A 21500-nucleotide genomic window follows, 5' to 3' on the forward strand; every position below is an offset into this window, starting at 1 on the left:
ATATAGCAATGAACAACACATGCAAATCCCCACCCTTCCGGAGTTCATCTTCTAGTGGGAGAAACAGATACCAACCAAGATATTAGATGGCAATAAAAGTGCTTTGGAGAAAATAACAGCAGGGAAGGAAGATAGGACTGTTGGAGGAGGGGTGACATTTCTTAATCCGTGGTCAAAGAATGCATCAGGTGACTTGGGCAGAGCTAAAAGAGGTGAGGAGTGAGGTATGCACCTATCTGGGGAAAGAAAGATCTAGGTAGTGAGGATTATATGTGCAAAGGGCCTGGGGCAGGGAAAGTATGGAGGGTCGAGAAGCAGTGAGGGGTGTGGTTGGGGCAGAGTTAGCAGGCTGAATGGAAGGAGATGAGAGCAGGGAAAATTGTGTGGGGTCTTGTGTGCCACGGGGAGGACTTTGGCTTTTACTCTGAATGAGCTGGAGGTATGGAAGGTTCTTGAACAGAGAAGGGCTGTGATCTGACATGGGAGCACTCTGTCTGCAGGTGGGAAACAGAGTGTGGGAGTGGCGGTGAGAGCAGGAAGACCAAGAAGGAGGCTGCTGCAGTGAATCAGGTAGCAGACAAGGATGGATAAGATAGGGTGCAGGCAGAGCGAGGAGGGAGGAGTGAGCAGATTCTGCATAAGTATTGGGAATTTTGTGCCTTGTGGTTTTATAATATTAATATTTAGCCTCATATTCATTCCACAAAGCAAAACAAGTGCTACTATGAGAAATTACTAAAAACCTCCGGGAGAATGCACTGGTCTGTTCCATTCATTGCTGTATCACCCAGTACCTAGAACAAGGCCTGGCCCAGAGTGAGTGCTTCATTTGGTTGTTCTCTCTCTTTCTCTCTCTCACACACACGCTGGCCAAGAATTTTCAGAGATTATGATTTTATTCATTTTAAAACTTTTTTTTAAAGTACGACATGCAACTGTACAGCTTTACGAGTTATCACAAAGGAAAGAACCCATACCACCACCACCCAACCCACAAATAGAACATTACCGGTACTCTAAAAGCCCCCCTGTGACCCTTACGTCTCTTTCACTATGTACCCTGTTCCCACCTTGCTTTCTTCACTTCATAACATATCCTGGAGATCAGCACAGTACAGTGTATACAAATACGCCTTATTTTACCTTCATCTGCAGAGTTGTCCATCATGTAGATCAACTAGTCCCCTACTGATGGACATCTGAATTGTCTTTTTTTTTAATTGCAGCATTGTTGTGAAGCTCAGAAATACTATAGATGAATACCCTGACGTATTGAATTATTCAACAATGTACATTTCTTTTTCTGTCAATTGCCTGTGTATATCCTCCACTCATTTTTTTTCCTAATCAGACTTATTGATTTGAAGGAGCTCTCTACATATTGTGGATATAAGCCTTTACTAGGTATGTTGCAAATCTTTCCTCCAGGTTAATCATTGGCCATTTATTCATTCAATAAATATGTACTGAGCATCTACTATGTGCTAGGTGCTGGGAATAAAGTGGTGAATGAGGCAGATGTAGTCTCTGCCTTTGAGTTACTTCTAATTGGGCAGAAATTCAAATAAAAGTAATTTTAAAGTGTAATAAATGCTAGGAAGGAAAGAAGCAAGCAGGCAAGCATCTGGGACAGAGGGTAACAGAGGGAATCCACTTTAAGTGAGGTGGCTGTGGAAGGCCTCTCTAAGGTAATAACATGTAAGCTGACATTTGAAGGATGAGAAGCAGTTAGTCATATGGCAAGTGGAAAGAACAGCATATCGCAAAATAGTGAAGTGGGAAAATTTGTCATGTTCAGTACATTGAAAAATCAGGTTCCTGAATCATAATTGGCAAGGACAGTGATTGGAGATGAGTCAGAAGAGGTGGACAGGGGACTTATAGGACAAGGTGAAGAATTTGATTTTATTGTTAAGAGAAATTTATAGCCAATGGTCCCCTTTATATGTTAAGAAGAGTCGAGTAACAGTGAGAATGTATTACAAAAGGGGAAGAGCAGATAGGAGGCTGTTGGCGTTGTTAGCATGAATGAGGGTGATGGTTGCACCAGGTGGGCATAAGAAAGGCAGAATTCAGGTATGCTTTGATACAACCCAACAGGATTTGTTGATGAACTGCGTGAGGGGCAATGGGGAGGGAAGAATCAAGAATGATCCCTATTTTCTGACTGCTACAGTGAGTATTGGCAGTGCTATTCACGGAGGTGGGGAAGGCCATCATAGGAAGGGTGGGGGACAGGGTTGGAAAGTTCAAATTTTGACTTGTGGATTGGATGGACACATTAAATCCTCACTCCAACTCTACGAGGTAGGTACTTTCATGAGCTCTGCTTTAAATATGATGCTGTTGGGGCACCTGGGTGGCTCAGTTGGTTAAGCGTCTGACCCTTGGTTTTGGCTCGGGTCATGATCTCAAGATCTTGAGATGGGAGCCCCGCATCATGCTACGTGCTCAACAGGGAGTCTGCTTGAAATCTCCTTCTCCCTTTCCCTCTCCCACTGCCCCTTCCCCTGATCACATGCTTTCTCTTAAATAAATAGATAGATAAATACATACATACATACATACATATATACATAAGATGGTTTTGAGTGAATATTTGAGTTCCTTCAAAATTCTTATGTTGGAACCTAATCCCCAATGTGATAGTATTTGGAGGTGGGGCCTTTGAGAGGTGATTAGGTCATGAGGGTGGAGCCCTCAGGAATGAAATTAGTGCCTTTATTAAAAAGGTCCCAAAGGGCCCCCTTGCCCCTCTGCAATGTGAGGACACAAGAGAAGACAGCCAACTATGAACCAGGGAGAGGGCTCTCGCCAGGCACTGAGTCCACTGGTGCCTTGATCTTGGACTTCCCAGCCTCCAGAACTGTGAGAAATAAATTTCTGCTGTTTATGTCATCCATTCTATGGTATTTTGTTATAGCAGCTGCACAGACTAAGACATATGAGGAAACTGAGTGACAGAGAAATTAACTTGTTGGATTATAAATGATCAAGCTAGAATCTATTCATCCCTCTTTCCATTTTTGACTCCTTCCCTCCATCCAATTTTTCATCTTTTCTTCATCTACTCTTTTAATTATCCCTGTCCCTATCTTCCCATTTCTCCACCCCCCATCCACCCATCCATGTCTCCTTCCTCCCTCCCTCCCTTTACTCTCCCTTCTACCCACCCATAATCCATCTACCCATCCATCCATCCATCCATCCACCCACCCATAATCCATCCAACCATCCATCCATCCATCCATCCATCCATCCATCCATCTTTTCACCCCCCAATAAATATTCCTTGTGTGCCAGATGCCCCAGGCATCTGGCAGCTGCTGTGCAAGAAGGAAAGTCAGGGAGGAGAAGGCATAAGACAGACACATTGGCATGCAGCTTAGCCTAAGATATTTATTCAATGCTCTCACAGTTGGCCTCGGCGGCTCCTCAAAGGGGTAGAACAGTGTAGGGGCACACAGGGACACTGTGCACCCTCCAATTATTGCAATCTCCAGGAGGGTCAGGTCGTGAAGTCCTCATTCCCAGTAGATGACTGATCAGCTGTCACTGTAAGAGACAGACTCTTAGCACTTTTCTTACAGACTGAGCACTTACCCTGACTGCCCCCTTCCCATGAGGACCCAGGTGCCCCTGCCCCAAGTGGCCTGGCTTCCATGCTATATCCCTCACCATGGGGAGAAGTCCTGCGCTCTCCAGCTCTCCGTCATCATCTTCCAGAGTCATGCCCGTCATTGGTCTGGTCCCCATCAAAGTTTCCGCAGACCCCACACAGCTTCCCGGCATGGTCTTTGTTGACCATCACAGCCAGCTGCCCTTTGCTGCGAAGCCACACCTGGATCCCTGCTTTCTGATTAACGCTCACAGAGCCATCGGGATTCTTATGTATGGACACAGATGCTGATAACTCAACTGGGAGCGACACATGGAGACCATTCACCTGGTGGTGGTAGGGGAAAACAGAGGTGAGGCTAGAGCCACAAAAATGCTGGAGGGTTACCAGGATGGAGACTCCAAGGAAGACAATAAGTTCAAGGAGCAAAAGCAGAGACACAGGTGCCAAAAGAGACAAAGATATGGATGGAGGCACTGTATGGAGAGAGGCATACATAAGCTAGCTGGAGATTTGGACAGATGGTTAAAAGGACAGATGGGTTGACAGAGAGATGGGTCAATGGATAAGTAAGGATGCACAAAACATTCCAAGGGCAGCTGGGGTGGCGAGGAGCACTTTGTACCAGACAGATAAACACACAATCCAACCCCAGCATCATCCTGTCTGGTTCTGCTTTTCAAAATAAAAAAACACTTGTATGTGTTCTGTAAGTTACTGGTTCCCTAACAAAAGCAACTTCATGCCTTATTTTTTCAGTGCTGATGTCTAAAGACAATTAATGACCTAGAAAGTATCATAATCATGTGAGAAAATTACTGTTTCTCTGTCATAAGCTGTGGACTCAGTAACCTTGGGAACCATATGAGTTTTTTTCCTTTAAATAACTGTTGTTTATTTTCATTGATGAGTTAATCCTTCTAGAGCTAGACTCCCTAGAGAACCTTCTTTGAAATAAAAGTTCTTTTTTTCTAAATGATTTCTGTCTGAGTCTTCCTCTGCCAGTTGATTGGAAAGATAGGTAGATATTATCTGGATGGATGGATGGATGGATGGATGGATGGATGGATGAATGGATAGATGGGTGGATGGATAGATGGATGGATGGATGGATGGATGGATGGATGAATGGATAGATGGGTGGATGGATGGATGGATGGATGGATGGATGATGGGTGGATGGATGGATGGATGATGGGTGGATAGGTGGATGGATGGATGGATGGATGGGTGGATGGATGGATGGATGATGGGTGGGTGGATGCATGGATGGATGGATGGATGGACTGGTGGGTGGATGGGTTGATGGATGGATGACGGGTGGGTGGATGGATGGATGGATTGGTGGTGAATGGGTGGATGTGTGGTTGGATTGTTGGGTGGATGGGTAGAAGGAAAGAAGGAATGGGGAAGGGAAAATGGAGGGAAGGAGAGAGGGGAAATGGGAAACAGGGGTAGAAGAACAGATGGCTGGAAGGAAGAAGAGAAAGAGAGACAGACGTAGCGAAGGATAGTTGGAGGGGTGGATGCAAAGTTTCACCAGGCTTCAAGCTTTGGAAGTAAAAGAACTGGGTCTGAATCATCTGTGTCACTCAGCGCATGGTCTGCTGTTGTAGTGGGAACAGAGCTGAATGTATTCACAAAAGCAACCTTTTCCTGGGAATCCTCTTTGGGTGGCCAGGCCCCATTCTGGGTACTGGGGACAAAGTGACAATCAAGATGGACAGGACTACTGCCCACCTGAGGATTATATTCTAGGGATGGCAAAAGGCAACAAACACAAACAAATAATGGATGACTTCAGAGAGAGAGAAGTGTCTTGAAGGAAATCAAATAGAGCGATAGCATGGAGACTGGGATGGAGAGGAGGAACTTCTGTAGGTGGTCAGGAAAGGCCTTTCTGGAGAAGCAGTGCTGGAACCGAGACCTGGAGGACAAGAAGGTGTCAACTCAGACCACCTGGGAGAAGAGCCTTGCAGCAGTGGGAACAGCACACGTGAAGGCCCGAGGTAGGGACAAGCTTGGTTTGCTGAAAGGTCAGCCCGGCCTGTCATTAGTATAGCTAACGAGGGATGGAGTTACTGGAAACGGGGTTGGAGGCCAGCAGGAGTCAGATCACACAAAGCCTCGTCCGTAGGCCAAGGAAGGGAGGTGGCTTGAGTTTGGAATGCTGCTCTAGGAAGCCACCACAGAGTTTTCCACCTGATCTAATTCCCAGTTCTAGAGCATCTGTCAGCTCTGTAGAGAACTGTTTCTCTCGATAGAGGGGCAAGGGGAGGTCAAGAGTAGGTGTCTGTTAACCTGAATTATGGATCAAGGAGATGGCTTGAGAAAAGGAATGAGTGGTCCAGATTACCCGAAGGAGAGAACGCAAGCCTCCCTGTTTCCAGCAGGGCTGTGTCTCGGCCCATCTCCATGCGCTGGTTGGGGGATGCAGACCATCCACTGAGGGGGTTGTGTTTGGAGCACCAGCTGTCTCCCTCCACTGAACCCAGAAGACCCCAGTGGATGTCTCTGCAATCAATAAACAGGTCATAAAAATAGGGATATGCTCCTCTAGGAACTTCAGTGTGGCCTGACGTCCATGTTTGGGTCTGGGACTCTCCCATGCGGGCCGTGAATGACTGGACCGTAAGTCAGCCATCAGTCCTCAGTTTGGCCAGATTCTCTCTCAGAAATCTGGAATGGGGGTGGCGAGAACCATGGGGTTTGGCAAATGCAAATGTACGTGAGAGGAAGTCAAGGGGCAAAGGGAGGGGGCACCAGGGCTGGAACAGACTCTTGGAGGCAGACAATGATAGGCCGAGGGGGTCCCGAAGAGAAAGCTGAGGGACAGGAAGAGGGAAGGATCAGTGGCCCAGCATCATCAGAGTCCAGGAGAAGTTCCTACTGAACACTGCACTTGGACACGATCGTGGCCCCTTGTATCCACAGTTATCCCCAGCACCGTGTTCCCACCAATGTGGTTGGGAACTGAGCCTGGTGCTGGTGGGTTCAAAGCCTGGATCTCTCCCAGGCACTGTCTGAATGCCTTGAACGAATGATTTCACCTTCTTGGGCCCTCGTTTATCCTCTGCGTAAAATGGAGATAATGGTCCCTGTCTTTCTGGGGAACTAAAAAGAATGAAACTGATTTGATGAATATGAAGTCCAAAAGATAGAGGTACAAATCCAGATAATACCGCCAGGGCACCTGGATCCAGCTACGCCTGAGGCTCTACCCCTGGATTTTCTAGTTCTGGAGGGCCAAGAAGTTCCTTTTTGCTCAAGGCAATCTGAATTCGGGTTTCTGCTGCTTATAACCAATAGAGTTTAGACTAACTCTATGATCAAAACAACTAATTGACTTGAGTGTGTTTTCGCTCCTCAAGAACTCAGCCGGAACAGAGAGACTAAGTTTGAAATACTGAGACAAATACCAATCCAGAGACTAAACTACAGAGATCTGGATAAAGAAAGCACAAGGCAGATGGGCAGCCAGGATTGTAGGGGCACGGCAGCAGGAAGGACAAAAGCCCAGGGGAGACGTGCCCCCATGCCCAGGCTTACCCACACTCCGTTCTCTGAGCTCAGAATCACCAGCCCGTCCTCGAAGAAGACGTGAACCTGGTTCACAGGTCCAATTTTGCCTTCACAGGCCTGGACGACAGCCACCACACGGAACCAGGGAATGGTGTCTGGTAGCCCTGGGCAGCGGGAAGACAGTTCGTAGATGCCCTGGGAGCGGAAAGCTCCATGGGACCCATCGAAGGTGGTGAGGTTGGCATCCACAGAGAGGGAACAGAGACCCTGGGGAGCCCAGCAGTTCTGGGCCCCGGCCCGGACCTCACAGACCCGGTCTGGCCCACAGCTGGCTGCCTTGCATGTCAGGCCAGTGCTTGGGGAGCAGGAACAGTGCTGGCTGCAGTCTGAGCTCAGCAGTGAGGAGTTCACCTGTGCACAGAGAGAGGGGCCAGGTGGCTGGGGTGCGGCAGATGGCGCCCATGGCCGCAATCTCCCAAACCCTCTGTATCTACATAGAGTGACTTGGCACCAACTTCCATTGAACCATGGAGTTTACTTCCCCTTTCCCCAGGAATCTGGGTTCACCTTAACGCTATGCTTGGCTTGTTATAAGGCAGCAGAAGCAATGCCGCCCCAGGTTCAAGGTTGGACCTCATGGGACCGCAGTTTTCTCTCCTTCTCTCTCTCTCTCCCTCCCTTCCTCCCTTCTTCTCTCTCTCTTTCTTGGAACCCTGCCCATAAGAACAAGCATGGGCTAGCCTGCTGGAGCATGAGACTCCACGGAACAGAGACAATGATCCCAGCTGTCACATTGTATGCCAGGCAGCCCTCAGCGGACCCGTCGCAGGGCTAGAGATGTATGAGTGATTCCCGGAACAGCGGAGGAACCACCCAGCTGAGTCCGCCCCAAAGAGCAGACTCCCAGAATCATGACCTCAACAAATAGTTGTTCTAAGCCACTATGTTTTGGGGTAGTTTGTAACCCAGTAAAAGCCAACTGATACCAGGTAGGACAGAGAGCCCAGAGTCTTGACACCCACAGCCCAGACCATGGGGCCCTGGGAACCCAACTCCGGGAGATAATTTTTTTCTCTGACTGGCTGCTCTCTCTTCACTGCATTCTCAAGTTGTCCTCATCTCCCAAATCCTTAACTGCTACTTTGCTCAGGGCTCAGTCCTTAGACCTTTTCCTTCTCTCTCTGTGTTCACTACCTGGTGATCTCATCAAATCTCATCAAAAGCAGCGTCTGATCCTCATTTGGACTCTGGCCGAGGGGGGTGGGTGATTGTCGTAGAGGACATTATTGGGACCACTGATAAAATTCAAATGGAATATTTATAGTATTGAATCAGTGTTCATTTCCCGATTTTGAAATTAATCACATCATAATCATGTAAATGAATTTCCTTATTCTTAGGAAATGCTAAAGTACTAAGGGGTAAAGGGGCACTATGTCAGCATCACTCTCAAATAGTTCATAAAAAATGTGCATATATACTTATATAGAGAGGATGATAAAGCAAACGTGTCGGGGCGCCTGGGTGGCTCAGTCAGTTAAACTTCTGCCTTTGGCTTGGGGCGCCTGGGTGGCTCAGATGGTTAAGCATCTGCCTTCAGCTCAGGTCATGATCCCAGGGTCCTGGGATCGAGCCCCGCATCGGGCTCCTTGCTCAGCGGGAAGCCTGCTTCTCCCTCTCCTTCTACTGCTCCCCCTGCTTGTGCTCTCTCGCTCTCTCTGTCAAATAAATAAAATCTTTAAACAAATAAACAAACAAACAAAAAACGTCTGCCTTTGGCTCAGGTCATGATTTCAGGGTCCTGGAATTGAGTCCCATATTGGGCTCCCTGCTTAGCAGGGAGTCTGCTTCTCCCTCTCCTTCTGCTCCTCCCCCTTGCTCGTTCTCTCTCTCTCTCAGATAAATAAATAAAATCTTAAAAAAAAAGCAAGCTTGTCAAAAGGTCAACAAGAACCTAAAGGAAAGGTATACAGGAGTTCTTTGTATGATTCTTGCACATTTCCTTAAGTTTGAATTCTTTAAAAATAAAAGTCTGAATAGAGAACCCAGAAATGGACCCTCAACTCTGTGGTCAACCAATCTTCAACAAAGCAGGAAAAAATGTCCAATGGAAAAAAAACAGTCTCTTCAACAAATGGTGTTAGGAAAACTGGACAGCTACATGCAGAAGAATGAAACTGGATCATTTCCTTAAAATGGATGAAAGATCTAAATGTGAAACAGGAATCCATCAAAGTCCTAGAGGAGAACACAGGCAACAACCTCTTCAACCTTGGCCGCAGCAACTTCTTGCTAGACACGTCTCCAAAGGCAAGGGACACAAAGGCCAAAATGAACTATTGGGACTTCATCAGGATAAAAAGCTTTTGCACTACAAAGGAAACAGTCGACAAAACCAAAAGACAAGTGAGAGAATGGGAGAAGATATTTGCAAATGATATATTAGATAAAGGGCTAGTATCCAAAATCTATAAAGAACTTATCAAACAACACCCAAAGAACAAATAATCCAATTAAGAAATGGGCAGAAGACATGAACAGACATTTCTCCAAAGAAGACATCCAAATGGCCAACAGACACATGAAAAGATGCTCAACATCACTCGGCATCAGGGAAATACAAATCAAAACCTCAATGAGATACCACCTCACACCAGTCAGAATGGCTAAAATTAACAAGTCAGGAAACGACAAATGCTGGCGAGGATGCGGAGAAAGGGGAACCCTCCTACACTGCTGGTGGGAATGCAAGCTGGTGCAGCCACTCTGGAAAACAGTATGGAGATTCCTCAAAAAGTTGAAAATAGAGCTACCCTATGACCCAGTAATTGCACTACTGGGTATTTATCCCAAAGATATAAATGTAGTAATCCGAAGGGGTACTTGCACCCCAATGTTTATAGCAGCAATGTCCACAATAGCCAAACGATGGAAAGAGCCCAGACACCCATCAACAGATGAATGGATAAACATGTGGAATATATATATACAATGGAATATTACGCAGCCATCAAAAAATGAAATCTTGCCATTTGCAACAACGTGGATGGAACTAGAGGGGTTTTTTTTGTTTTGTTTTTGTTTTTAAAGATTTTATTTATTTATTTGACAGAGAGAGAGAGAGCAAGAGCAGGAACACAAACAGGGGGAGCGGGAGAGGGAGAAGCAGGCTTCCCGCCGAGCAGGGAGCCCGATGTGGGACTCGATCCCAGGACCCTGGGATCATGACCTGAGCTGAAGGCAGACGCTTAACGACTGAGCCACCCAGGTACCCAAGGAACTAGAGGGTTTTATGCTAAGCGAAATAAGTCAATCAGAGAAAGACACAATTATCATATGATCTCACTCGTATGTGGAATTTAAGAAACAAGACAGAGGATCATCAGGGAAGAAAGGAAAGAATGAAACAAGATGAAACCAGAGAGGAAGATACTTGATCATAGGAGACTCTTAATCGTAGGAAACAAACTGAGGGTTGCTGGAGGGGAGGGGGGTGGAGGGATAGGGTAACTGGGTGAGGGACATTAGGGAGGGTATGTGCTGTAATGAGCACTGGGTATTATGTAAGACTGAGGAATCACAGACCTGTACTCCTGAAACAAATAATACATTATATGTTAATTTAAAAAATAAAATTGAAGTCTGAAAACATTAAAGGAAATGAATGAATGGAACAAAAGAGCTAAATACCACCTCTATATAGATGGCTCGCTCATCTGTATCTCTAGCCCAGACTTCTCTGGTGAATGCCAGACTCATAAATCCAAGAAACCTCCTAGCACAGGCAGACTGGTCAGCGCTGGGATGGGGGAAGCACTGGGGTAATAGCTAACCCAGCCTAGGGGATCAGGGAGAGCTTCTTGTAGGCAATGAGCCCCAGAGGAAGGAGAAGTTTGGCATTTCCTTCCCCGGAAGTCTTGCACTTCCAGGCCTTCTAGCCTAGCTTTCTGCCATTAATAAAACGATGCGGATAAATGAGGGTGGAATGTGGTCATTCATCTTTCCTTTACTTGATAAATATGCTTCTGAGCAGGTAGGATGCCTAGTCGTTCAGAGGGTGGGTCCGGGCTGCTGGGGTGTGAATCCCAGCATCACCACTTGCTAAGGGACAGTTCTGGGCTGACTTCTCCTTGTCACAATGGTGCCCATCTCATAGGGTTGTTATGATCACTAAATGAATTAACACCGGTAACAAACTTGGGGCATCGCAAGAGCACAGAAAACATCAAGCACAAAAATAAATCCAATTCATTTTCAACTTCCATCAGGAGACAATTGCCAACTTCACCACCTACTGTGCTATTGTAAATTGCTGGTATTTTTACTGTATGATGGAGACAGACGGAGAGGCCCGGTGCCCAGCGGGTGCCCTTCAGGCACAATGGCACCCAATCCTCAGACACCTATAATGCCAGGATGATGATTAACCCCATAAAGAAAATGAGGCTCAGAGAGGGGACTGTAGGAGGCCAAATAATTGTCCCCCAAATATATCCAGCCCCAATTCCTGGAACCAGTCAATGTTACCTTATACAGAAAAAGGGTGTTTGTAGCCTGTGATGAATTAAGGATCTTGAGATGAAGAGCCTGTCCTGGATTATCTGGGTGGGACTTAAATGTAATCACGTGTATCCTTAGAAAAGGGAGGCATGGGGAGGTTTTATGACACACACACACAGGAGGAGGGGAAATGTGACACAGAAGAGAAATCGGAGGTGGCCACAAGCCGAGGAATGCCCGCAGCCACCAAAAACTGGGGCAGAGAGGGGGGCAAGGAATGGATTCTCCCCTGGAGCCTCTGAAGAGCGTGCTGTCCTGCCTACACCTTGACTTTGCCCCAGGAACCCTGATTTCTAACACCGGCCTTCAGAACTCTGGGAAAATAGATTTCTCTGGTGTGAAGCCACCAAGTTTGAGGTCGTTTGTCTCAGCAGCCTCAGGAAACTCATACCGGGACTTTACGGGCACTGAGTCACCGAGCTGGGAAATGGAGGTGGCCCCTCTGTCCCCATCCTTGAGGAGGTCGGTAAAGAAGCCCTGAGTCTCCCTTGAACTCCTCCACCCTCCCTGCCCGCCGCCAGCCCGCCCTCACCGGCAAGTATTGGCCGTTATGGACGCAGCCACAGTTCTGTACGGGGACGCAGGTGCCATGCGAGAGCAGGAAGCGGTCATCACACTCGCAGCCCTCGAAGCAGCGGCTGGTGCAGCCCGTGAGGCCCGAGAGGGCGGCGCAGGAGCCCTGGCAGGAGCGCGTGCACGTGGAGTAGTGGCTGTGGGCGGGGCACTGGAGGGCTGCAGAGGGAGGAGGCGGGGCGGGTCAGGCCTGCGGCCCCAACACTGACCCCGGCCTCCCGGCACACCAGGATCTCGGTTGGCAGTGCTGGGGACGCCAGCTAGGAAGACAGCCTCGGGCCCTGCCCTGTGGAGCTCATGTCAGTGGGACCGATAGTGACGGCCCAGCGTGGTCAGGGCCGCATTGGGGAAGCAGAGGCAGAGGGGTCCAGGGCCAGGATGGGGACAAGAACAGGGAGTTGTAAGGACCCAGGGGAAGCCTCCAGGGCGAGGCCCTGGGCTCTGGCTGAGCAATTGGCAGGTGGCGCAGCTGTCCCAAGATGAGGACTGGGATCAGGGAATGGGAGGATCAGGTTTGGGGTAAAATGCTGATGTCATATGGGAACACAGCAGGTGTGAGGGACCCCAAGGACACCCAAGGCCAAGTGTTCAGGAAGCTGCTGGACCCTTGAGACTGGCAGTCAAGAGAGAGGTTGGGGCTGAAGACAGATAGTGTCCACTGTCAGCACTGAGGACAAATCAAGAGCCATAAGCGGTGGATAATGGCTCTGGACATAGGTGCTGTCCTGAGGAGAATGAACAAGACACGGCCCTACCCTGGGAGTTTGAAGGAAACATACCCCTAACCGGGGGTATCTGAGAGGTACAGTCCCGGCCTGGAGATCTGAAGGGATGTGGTCCCATCCCAGGGGGGTCCAGATGAGCCAGATTCAGGCTTTCTCATGTGAGCTGCGGACCTGCCTGACTAGCCCTCCCAGGTTCCCACAGAAAGGGCTCAGGATGAGCCCTGAGGAAGAACTGTGTCTGTGATTTCAGGACGGTGGGCCCCTGAAAGGAGTCTGAGAAGGACCAATTCGGGGGGAAGGAGGGAGGTCAGCAGGGTGTGCTGCGGGAGAAGCTGGGTGACGGGGGGAGCCTTCCAGAGGGAGGGACTGCTCCTGAGATGCAGACGGGACAGAAGCAGGTCAGGGGGGTGTCCCTGAGCCAGGTCTGGAGTCTTTCGAGGGCCCTCCCGGACACTCACGGCAGAAGCTGTCTGTCCTCCAGGACTTCACGGTCCCACCGACCGCCTGGCAGTCCGCTGTGTAGGCTGTCAGGCTGCGGCAGAGGAAGGTGGTGTTGCCTTTGTGGAAACACAGGTCGTACACGCATTGGCGGAAGTACTCAGAGGGGTTCAGCACCGCGTGGCAGGCTGCAAAAGGGCCCTGGGGGTCCCGGATCTGACCGCAGGCCTGGTTGCTCTCATACGGTGCCGTCTCCTCGGCCAAGCACACGGGGCAGCCACTGGCCCCACAGCCCTCGCCACAGCCCTGGGAGGAGCTGGGGGCCCGCCACGCGGCCCCAAAGGCATCCACGCTGGGGGCCTCAGCGCCGCTGGGCAGGACAAGGTCGTCGGTCCAGTTGCTGTTGAAGTTCCCACAGAGGCCACAGACCCGGCCACGGAAGGGGCTGGGGATGGATATGAGGACATGGGCATCGCCATCAAAGAGAAGCCGCAGTGCCTTGGTGGTCTGCAGAATCACGTTCCGGCCCTCGGCAGTCACCCGCACGCGACCCACAGCCACAGGCAGGGCCACGGCCTTGTCGTCCACGGTGACCTGGGTAGAAAGGCCAGGGGGGTCAGGGACTCATAAAACCATGGGTGAGGCAGTCCCCTCAGACTCCTGGGGTGGAGCTATGTCCCTCACAGGCCCTTTGGGGTCGGACCATGTCCCTCGGACTGCCCGAGAGTGGGACTGTGTCCCCTTCAGACCCTCAGATCTCTGTCCCCCTCACTCGCCTTGGGGCGGGGTCACAGCTCCCTCAGAACCCTCAGGGTGGGCCCTATCCCGCTCAGCCCCCCAGGGTAAGGCCACGTCCACTCACCTTTGGACCCCGAGCCAGTCTCACAACCTGGCCAGCCACAGTCACCACCAGCTGTTGGAGATCGCCGGTGGCATCCTTCTCAAGCACGATACTAAAGTCCTCGTCCTCAGGCTGTGGGCGGCAGACTTTGGCCAGGACGTAGGAGCAGGAACCGTGCAGGTCATAGACACGCCCATCGAGGGTAATGTAGTGGAGGCCCCCACTGGCCACGCAGCGGCCACAGCCTGTGGGGTGGCAGGCCTGGACTCCGTCCTCTACTCGGCACTCCTCGTAGGGCCTGCAGGCCGGGCCCTCCTGGCAAGTGACGTGGCCGCCCGGCCCACACTCACAGAGCCGCTCGCACTCAGGGCCTGGGTGGAAGGACTCGCCTAGCGGGTAGTAGCGGCCCTCGTGGAGGCATCCGCACTGGCCCACGGGCACACAGGTGTCGCCGCTGAGCACGAAGCCGGCATCACAGACGCAGCCCTCCCGGCAGCTCTGCACGCAGCCCTCGGGCATGGAGAGGCTCGGGCAGCTTACAGGGCAGGAGTCCCCGCAGAGCTTGTAGTGGCTGTTGGCAGGGCACCGGAGAGCTGTGGGGACCGAGAGGGAATGAGCCAGGCGGCTGCGAGGGAGCGGCACAGGGGAGGCGCAGAGCGGGAGAACCTGCCCAGGCGAGTGTGAATGGGGCGTGGGGCCAAATGTATGTGTGTCTCCGGGAGGAAGCCACCCGAGTCTACCCGGCTGGTGGATGTCTGACCTGGAGCCTCTGATGCGGTCTCTCTGACAAGGTTGGTGTCAGCGGGACTCTGACCATGTGTATCTGATTGGATGAAGCTGACAGGATAAATTTGACCAAGGCGATGTGTCTGAGGGGAACTGCCCTGGATGATGCCACCATGAGCCTGCATATATCTACCTGGGGCTACGTCAGGGTCATGATTCTACCTGGGGGTCTCTGCCCAAGTGCCTCTAACCAGGAGAGTCCCTGTCTGAGGTTATCAGACTAATGCTATCTGACCTGGTGTATTTCAGTGTTTGAAACAGTGTAGGTGCATGGGACCAACTCTCTAGGTCTCTCTCACCAGGGGTACCTGACAGAATCTACCTGACCAGGTGTATCTTGCTGTGTAGCTTTCGCAGGCTCAACCACCCCAGTCTATCTAACTGGGATATCAACACATGAATCCCTGAGAGGATACTGGACCTGGGGTTTCTGACCAGGTGTATCTGAGTCTCGCCCATTGCAGTAGGTGACCTGGTGCATTTCAGTGTGTGAATGCCAAGGTGGTTTTCTGGACATATCTGGCTCAGGGGAGGCAAGGTGGTGCCTAACCCCATGGTGGAGGAGAAGCTCTTGTCTTAGAGCCGCGGAAAGGGGGAGGCGGGGAGACCCCCATTATGTGGACCGGGCAAGCATCAGTACTCACGACAGAAGTCCGGCCGCCTCCACTCGCCGAGCTGGGCCCCCGCGGCCTGGCAGACCGTCACGTAGGCCGCCACGGCCGGGCAGAGGCCTCCCGGATGGCCCTGGGCCTGACAGGCATCCAGCAAGCAGGCCCGGAAGTACTGCTCCGGTGGCACGAGGCCGTGGCAGGGCGCCAGCGGGCCGTCGGCGGCGGAGATCACGCCACAGGCGTCCCGGCCGGCGAAGGCCCCCTGCTGCTCGGTTGTGCACTGCGGCGGGCACGGCCCGGGCACGCACTCCCCGCAGCCCGGCTCGCCGCCCACCTGCCAGCCGGCGGGGTTCCCGCCCACAGCCTTCAGGTCGTCGGCGGGGTCCTGGTTGTAGTTCCCGCACAGGCCACAGAGGGCGCCCGCGTACGGCGCCGGCACGCGCAGGCGCACGAAGCCGTTCCCGTTGAAAGCCAGAGACAGCCCGGCGGCCGCGGTCACCACCACGTCGGCGCCGCTCAGGTACGCGCGCAGGCGTGAGTCCAGCTGGTAGGGCAGCGCTACGAGCTTACCGTCCACCTGCGGGCACGGGGTAGGGGTGGGGGCGATGAACGGTGCGGGTACAGGTTCGAATTTTGACTCCACTACCCACGGGGGTGGGGGGGGAGGGGAGGGGAGAGTGGATCCCTGAGCCTGTGATCTACCCTTTGTAATAATAATAATGATAGCGGTAGTAGTAGTAATAACGAGCATCTATAGACACGATGCCGCTGCTTCCTCACACTACCCTCTGAAGCAGGTACTTTCCTTAGACCCATTTTATAATGGAATAAACTAAGGCCAAACTAAAGGAATTATCTAAGAAACGGGGAAGCCACTGCTCCAAGCCCTCCTGCTCCAAGGCCTGTACTCCGAACCCCTGCATCATGCCCCGCTAACCTGTGAAAGGTAATCAGGGGACTGGCAAACTCCTAACTGTCCCAGACAACCCCAGGGCTGGCATGTGCTCCCGTCTGGCTCCAGGCCCCTCACCTGCAGCTGCCGGGGCCATTGGGCACTGAGGGTCAGGCTGTGTTTATAGATGTTCAGGGTGACGCTGCGAGCGTAGCTGACCGCCTGGCTGCCCCGGTGCTCGTTGACTACAGTGACGGTGAAGTTCTCAACCCCCGTGGGCAGCGTATTGCAGGGCGTGCTCAGAAGGTACTCGCAGTTGCCTTGGAAGTCGAATTGGTGCCCATCCAGGGTGACGTAATGGGGGTCACCCCAGGCCTGACACTCCGCTGTGCTGACAGGCTCGCAGCCATGCTGGCCCGAGGGCAGCAGGGCACATTGTTCACCTAGCCCGCACTTGGCAGGCTTGCAGACCAGCGAGCCACCCCCAGGCCCGCAGCGGCACCTCTGGGAGCAGGTGGCGTCAGCCCAGAACTCGCTGCCAGCTTCGTGGTATGTGCCGTTGGCCCAGCAGCCACAGCCACCATCCAGGGCAACGCAGCGGTCGGCGCTCCACACAAAGCCCGAGTCACACTGGCAGCCCTCGGCACAGGGGCCGTCACATGGCTTTGGGGTCGTGGGGGGCGCAGGGGACGGGCAGCTGTCCGGGCAGGCTGGGCCACAGAGCTCGTAGTGGCTGTTCTTGGGGCAGGAGATCTCTGTGGGTGGACCGAGGAGTGGGAGGGAGACAAAGAGAGGGAATGGTGTCGGGGGGTGGGGTCAGAGGATTGGGAGGAGACAGAGACAGAGGGACAGACAGAGGGACTAAGGGAAACAGCAAGAGACACTGATAGACAGTGAGGGAGACACAGAGGAAGACCCAAACAGAGACAAGCAGAGAGAGAATGAGAAATGGAGAGGCAGAGAGACAAAGGGAGACACAGAGATAAGCGCCAAGAGACCGAGAGACAAAAACAGAGACCGAGAGAGCAAGAAAAAACAGAACGACCCAGAAAGACCCAAGTAAGACCCATCCAATCTGGCAGAGACAGGACCCCTCCCCTTACCCCGAGCTCCTGCTCTGCTCCCCAACACTCACCACAGCCAGCCTGCTGCCTCCAGTCCTTAATGGCAATCCCTGCGGCCTGGCAGGCAGCAGCATAGGCGGCCAGAGCCTGGCAAAGGATGTCGTGGGCCCCGCCGCCTAGGCAGACATCCAGAACGCAGCCCTTGAAGAAGCTGTCGGGGGCCACGTGGGCATGGCAGGCAGCAAAGGGGCCTCCCGCGCCAGGGGCCAGGGGTCCACAGAAGCCAGGGCCCTTGTACTCCTCCACCTGGTCCTCAGGGCATGTCGGACAGTTCCCCTGACATTCATCCCAGCACAGCGGGTCCCAGCCCGGAGCGCGCCAGCTGCCGCCCCAGACGGGTATCGAGGGAGCCAGCGTGCCGTTGGGGAAGGCTCGGTCGTTGCTGCTGTCACGGTCCATGTTCCCGCAGAGCCCAAACACTTCGCCATGATAGCTACTAGGCAGCGTCACCTCCACTCGCCAATCCCAGTCATAGCTGACCTGAAGCCCAAAGTCTGTTACCAGCAGCGCTTTTGACGCGCCCTGGGTCACTGAAATCCGGCCCCCGGCCACAGAGACGGGCAGCGCTGTCAGCACACCGTTCACCTGAGGGGGGGAGAGGAAGGAGGCAAACAGAGCTCACTCAAGGTGTGGAGGCTCCAGTTCTGGCCCCCTGCCTCCCTTCCTCATCCTGCCATGGCTGGCAGCTGCCAAGGCTTCCCTTACGACTGACTGACGGTTGTAGGTCACTTGACAAGCATTGCGGACATTGCTGAAGTCCAGGCCCTGGAGAATGAAGCCTCACTCTACTGCTTTTTCTGGGTCTCTCGCTCTCCATCTCCCTCCCTTCCTCTACTCTCTGTGTCTCTCTGTTATCTCTCCCTCTGTCTACATCTAGACTTACTTCTCTATATCTAGACTTATCTCTCTCTCTCTCTCTGGGTCTTTCTCTGTGTCTCTCTCACTCAGTGATTCCCTCCCTCCCTCCCTCCTCCTCTCCTGTGCATCTCTGTGTGTCTGGACATCTCTTCAAGTCACTCAACATTTATCTAGTACCTACCCTGTTCCATACTTCTCTCTCCCACTGTGGACTACCATTCATCTGCAACCATGGGCAGGAAGGGTGGCCCATCTCCCCCCAGCCCTCACCCCTCTCCCCATCTCCCTGAATTTCACTCCAGTTGGAGGTTTTGGGCCTCTAATTTATTCCCTCACAAACATTCATGGGCTCTCAGCCGGATCCCCGTTTCACAGATAAGGAAATCGAGGCCCACCAGAAAAGTAACTCGCCCAACATCACGCAGCTCACAAGGAGTCTGGATTCAAACCCAGGTCTCTAAAAAGGCAAGTGCTGAAGTCCTACATCAAGCCCTTAGCAAAGGGCCAGGCTCGCTTAATTCCCAACAGAGAGGTGACGATTGCTGTAACTATTGTTGTTTTGCTGTCGTTTTGTTTCAGGCCTCGGCCAAGACAGAGCCTTCAGCTCCTAACCGAGGCTGGCAGGACCCCTCGCCCCCACCAGGGGGCTCCAGGGGTCATGCTGCCCGACTTACCCGGACTTTGCCGATCTCGCCTTTGTGGATGGAAATATTGAAGCCGAGGGCAGACACGGTGACGAGCCTCACATATGACACAGCAGGGTTGCCCCGGTTCTCATTCTTGGTGGTGACGGTGAAGGGGGTCAGGCCCTGGGAGCTGCCCCCCTGGGAGCCAGCTGCTGCCAGCACATAGTTGCACGTGCCTTGGAAGTCGAAGTCCCAGCCATCAAAGGAGTGGTAGTGTGGGTCGCCCCATAGCCAGCATGTGGCCTCATAGTTGGGCACGCACACAGCCTGGCCAGCTTTCTCCTGGCAGGTCTCCTGTGGCCGACACGTCACACCGTGGCATGGGTCTGGAGACAGGGAGAGAGGACATTCTAGGGCTGCCCGGCCAAAGGACGGCTGCTCCCCAACATCTGCCCCAGTCTCTGCCCCAGGCTACTGTACTGGTGGCTGAGGATGGATATCAGGGGCCTCCCAACTGAGACCCATGCCCAGCAGTTTGCTGCCTGAGACCTTGCAGCCAAGACCCAGACTGTAGGGTCCTTACATTGGAACCCAGCCCCAAGGGGTCCCGTTATCTGCGATGCCAGCCCTGAGGGCATCCATGAGAGGGCATCCACAGCCCCAGGGTTTCCTGTCTTCCAGACCTGGGCCCCCATTTCCCCATGCGCCTAAGCTGCCAGCCTTCTGGGGGCCACCCCCTCTGAGACTCCGTCCTGGAGGTTTCTGTGCTAAACCAAGGTACTAGAGGAACTTTCTGGTGAGAACTTAACCCCAGAGGCCCCAACATTTGAGATCCTGATCTGGGGGGTCCCTCTGTGTAAGACTCTGCCTCCCTTGGGTGGCTGCCTCTGAGACCCTCGCCTTGGGGAATCTCATTTCTAAAGCTCCATCTCTGAGGGTCTCTTTGTCTAAAACTCTGTCCCTAAGGCCACTGTATCTGTGACCTATTTTTGAACCCCTGTGCCTAAGACTCCGGCCTTAAAACTTCCTCCATCCCCCCCCCCCCCCCCCCCCCCCCCCCCCCCCCCCGCCTCCCCGTGCCCATTTTCAGTGTATTGCCTCTCAGCTCCAGATCCACCAATAGAGGGCTTTGTCGGGAGAAAGCGCTGGAGGGTCGAGGCAGGGGGAGCAGCTTCCCGCTGTGATTCATGGTGCTCTGCTCTCCTTGCCTGCAGGGGACGCACTCAGCCAGTCCATGGCCCCAGCTGGCCTCCTGGAGAGTCACTTAGGCTCTGGCCCACAGCTTCCCACTGAGTTTTGGGAGTTTTGCGAGCACCCCACCAGGATCTTCCTGCCTGCCCGCTCCAGCCTGCACAACCTCTAAGCCAGTAGGCTCCGGCTGCATCTTCCAATGACATCTGCCTCTCGGCCTCCCTCCCTTCCCTGGGTGCCCTGCTTTAGCTTTAGGGGCGGGGGCTGCTCCTGACATCTGCTTTTCTTTTGTTCATTCATGTTCTTCTTACCCCCCTAGTACTTGATTACAAGTAAATTCTGTAGATAAAACTCCGCATTGAAGCTACTCTGTGGTTTTTGTCTCCTGATCCAACTCTGACTGCTAATGCCCCCCACCCCTGGGAGTCCCTGTGAGCCTGTCCAGCAGCACTGAGGGCCTCAGTCAGTTCTGGAGGTCCCATTCCCTTGTCTTTGGGAATAAGGAATTATGCTCTGCCCTTCACCCTAAGAAACCAGTCCTGGGGGGTGGCTCTGTCACTTAGACTTAATCAGGGAGGGGGGTCCCATGTCTGAGACTGTTTCCCTATAAATCCTGATCCTCCTCTTGAGGAGGGCCCTGTATTGAAGACCCTAGCCTTGGTGAGGTCTCTGCCCAAGACGCCTACCTTGAAGGGGTGTTTAGAAGCCCTGAGCCTAGTCCTGCATACCAGTGGTCAGCGAACACCAGCACAGCCAGCTGCCTGTTTTTCACAAATATGAGTTTCATTGGAGCCTCAGCTCCTCACTTACATAGCCTACGGCTGATTTCATGCCACGATGGCAGAGTTGGGTAGTTATGACTGAGACTCTAAGGCCTTGCAAGTTTAAGTATTTACCATCTGGCCCTGTAGGAGAAAAGTTTGCCTGTCCTTGCTTTATGCTGAGGGTCCCTGACACTTGCCCCAGGAAACCTAGTCCTGGGGGTCCCCACAGCCTGGATTCTACCATAAGAATCCCTGCCTCCCAGCCTGGAGGCCCTCTGCCCCTGGCCCTGGAAATCCCAGCCCAGGGGGCCCCAGGTGGAGACCTCAATCCTTTGTCCTCTGTGCCTCCCACTGTGAAAATCAGGGTTTC

At 52.7% G+C, this 21500-nt stretch overlaps 1 protein-coding gene across 1 annotated transcript in view; it reads right to left on the reverse strand.

Moving 5' to 3' along the window:
- Positions 1–3674: 3674 nt before the first annotated feature.
- The window catches only part of FCGBP (Fc gamma binding protein), a 40344-nt gene continuing 22518 nt past the window's right edge, over positions 3675–21500 (reverse strand). Inside the window, 10 exon segments of the mRNA XM_078063569.1 lie at positions 3675–3724; positions 3727–3946; positions 7169–7552; positions 12234–12433; positions 13458–14031; positions 14300–14871; positions 15709–16252; positions 16706–17322; positions 17703–18276; positions 19224–19561. Of these exon segments, the coding sequence (XP_077919695.1) occupies positions 3675–3724; positions 3727–3946; positions 7169–7552; positions 12234–12433; positions 13458–14031; positions 14300–14871; positions 15709–16252; positions 16706–17322; positions 17703–18276; positions 19224–19561 (4073 nt within the window).

This window comes from Halichoerus grypus, chromosome 15 (assembly GCF_964656455.1).
Source record: "Halichoerus grypus chromosome 15, mHalGry1.hap1.1, whole genome shotgun sequence".
Classification (NCBI taxonomy): domain Eukaryota; kingdom Metazoa; phylum Chordata; class Mammalia; order Carnivora; family Phocidae; genus Halichoerus; species Halichoerus grypus.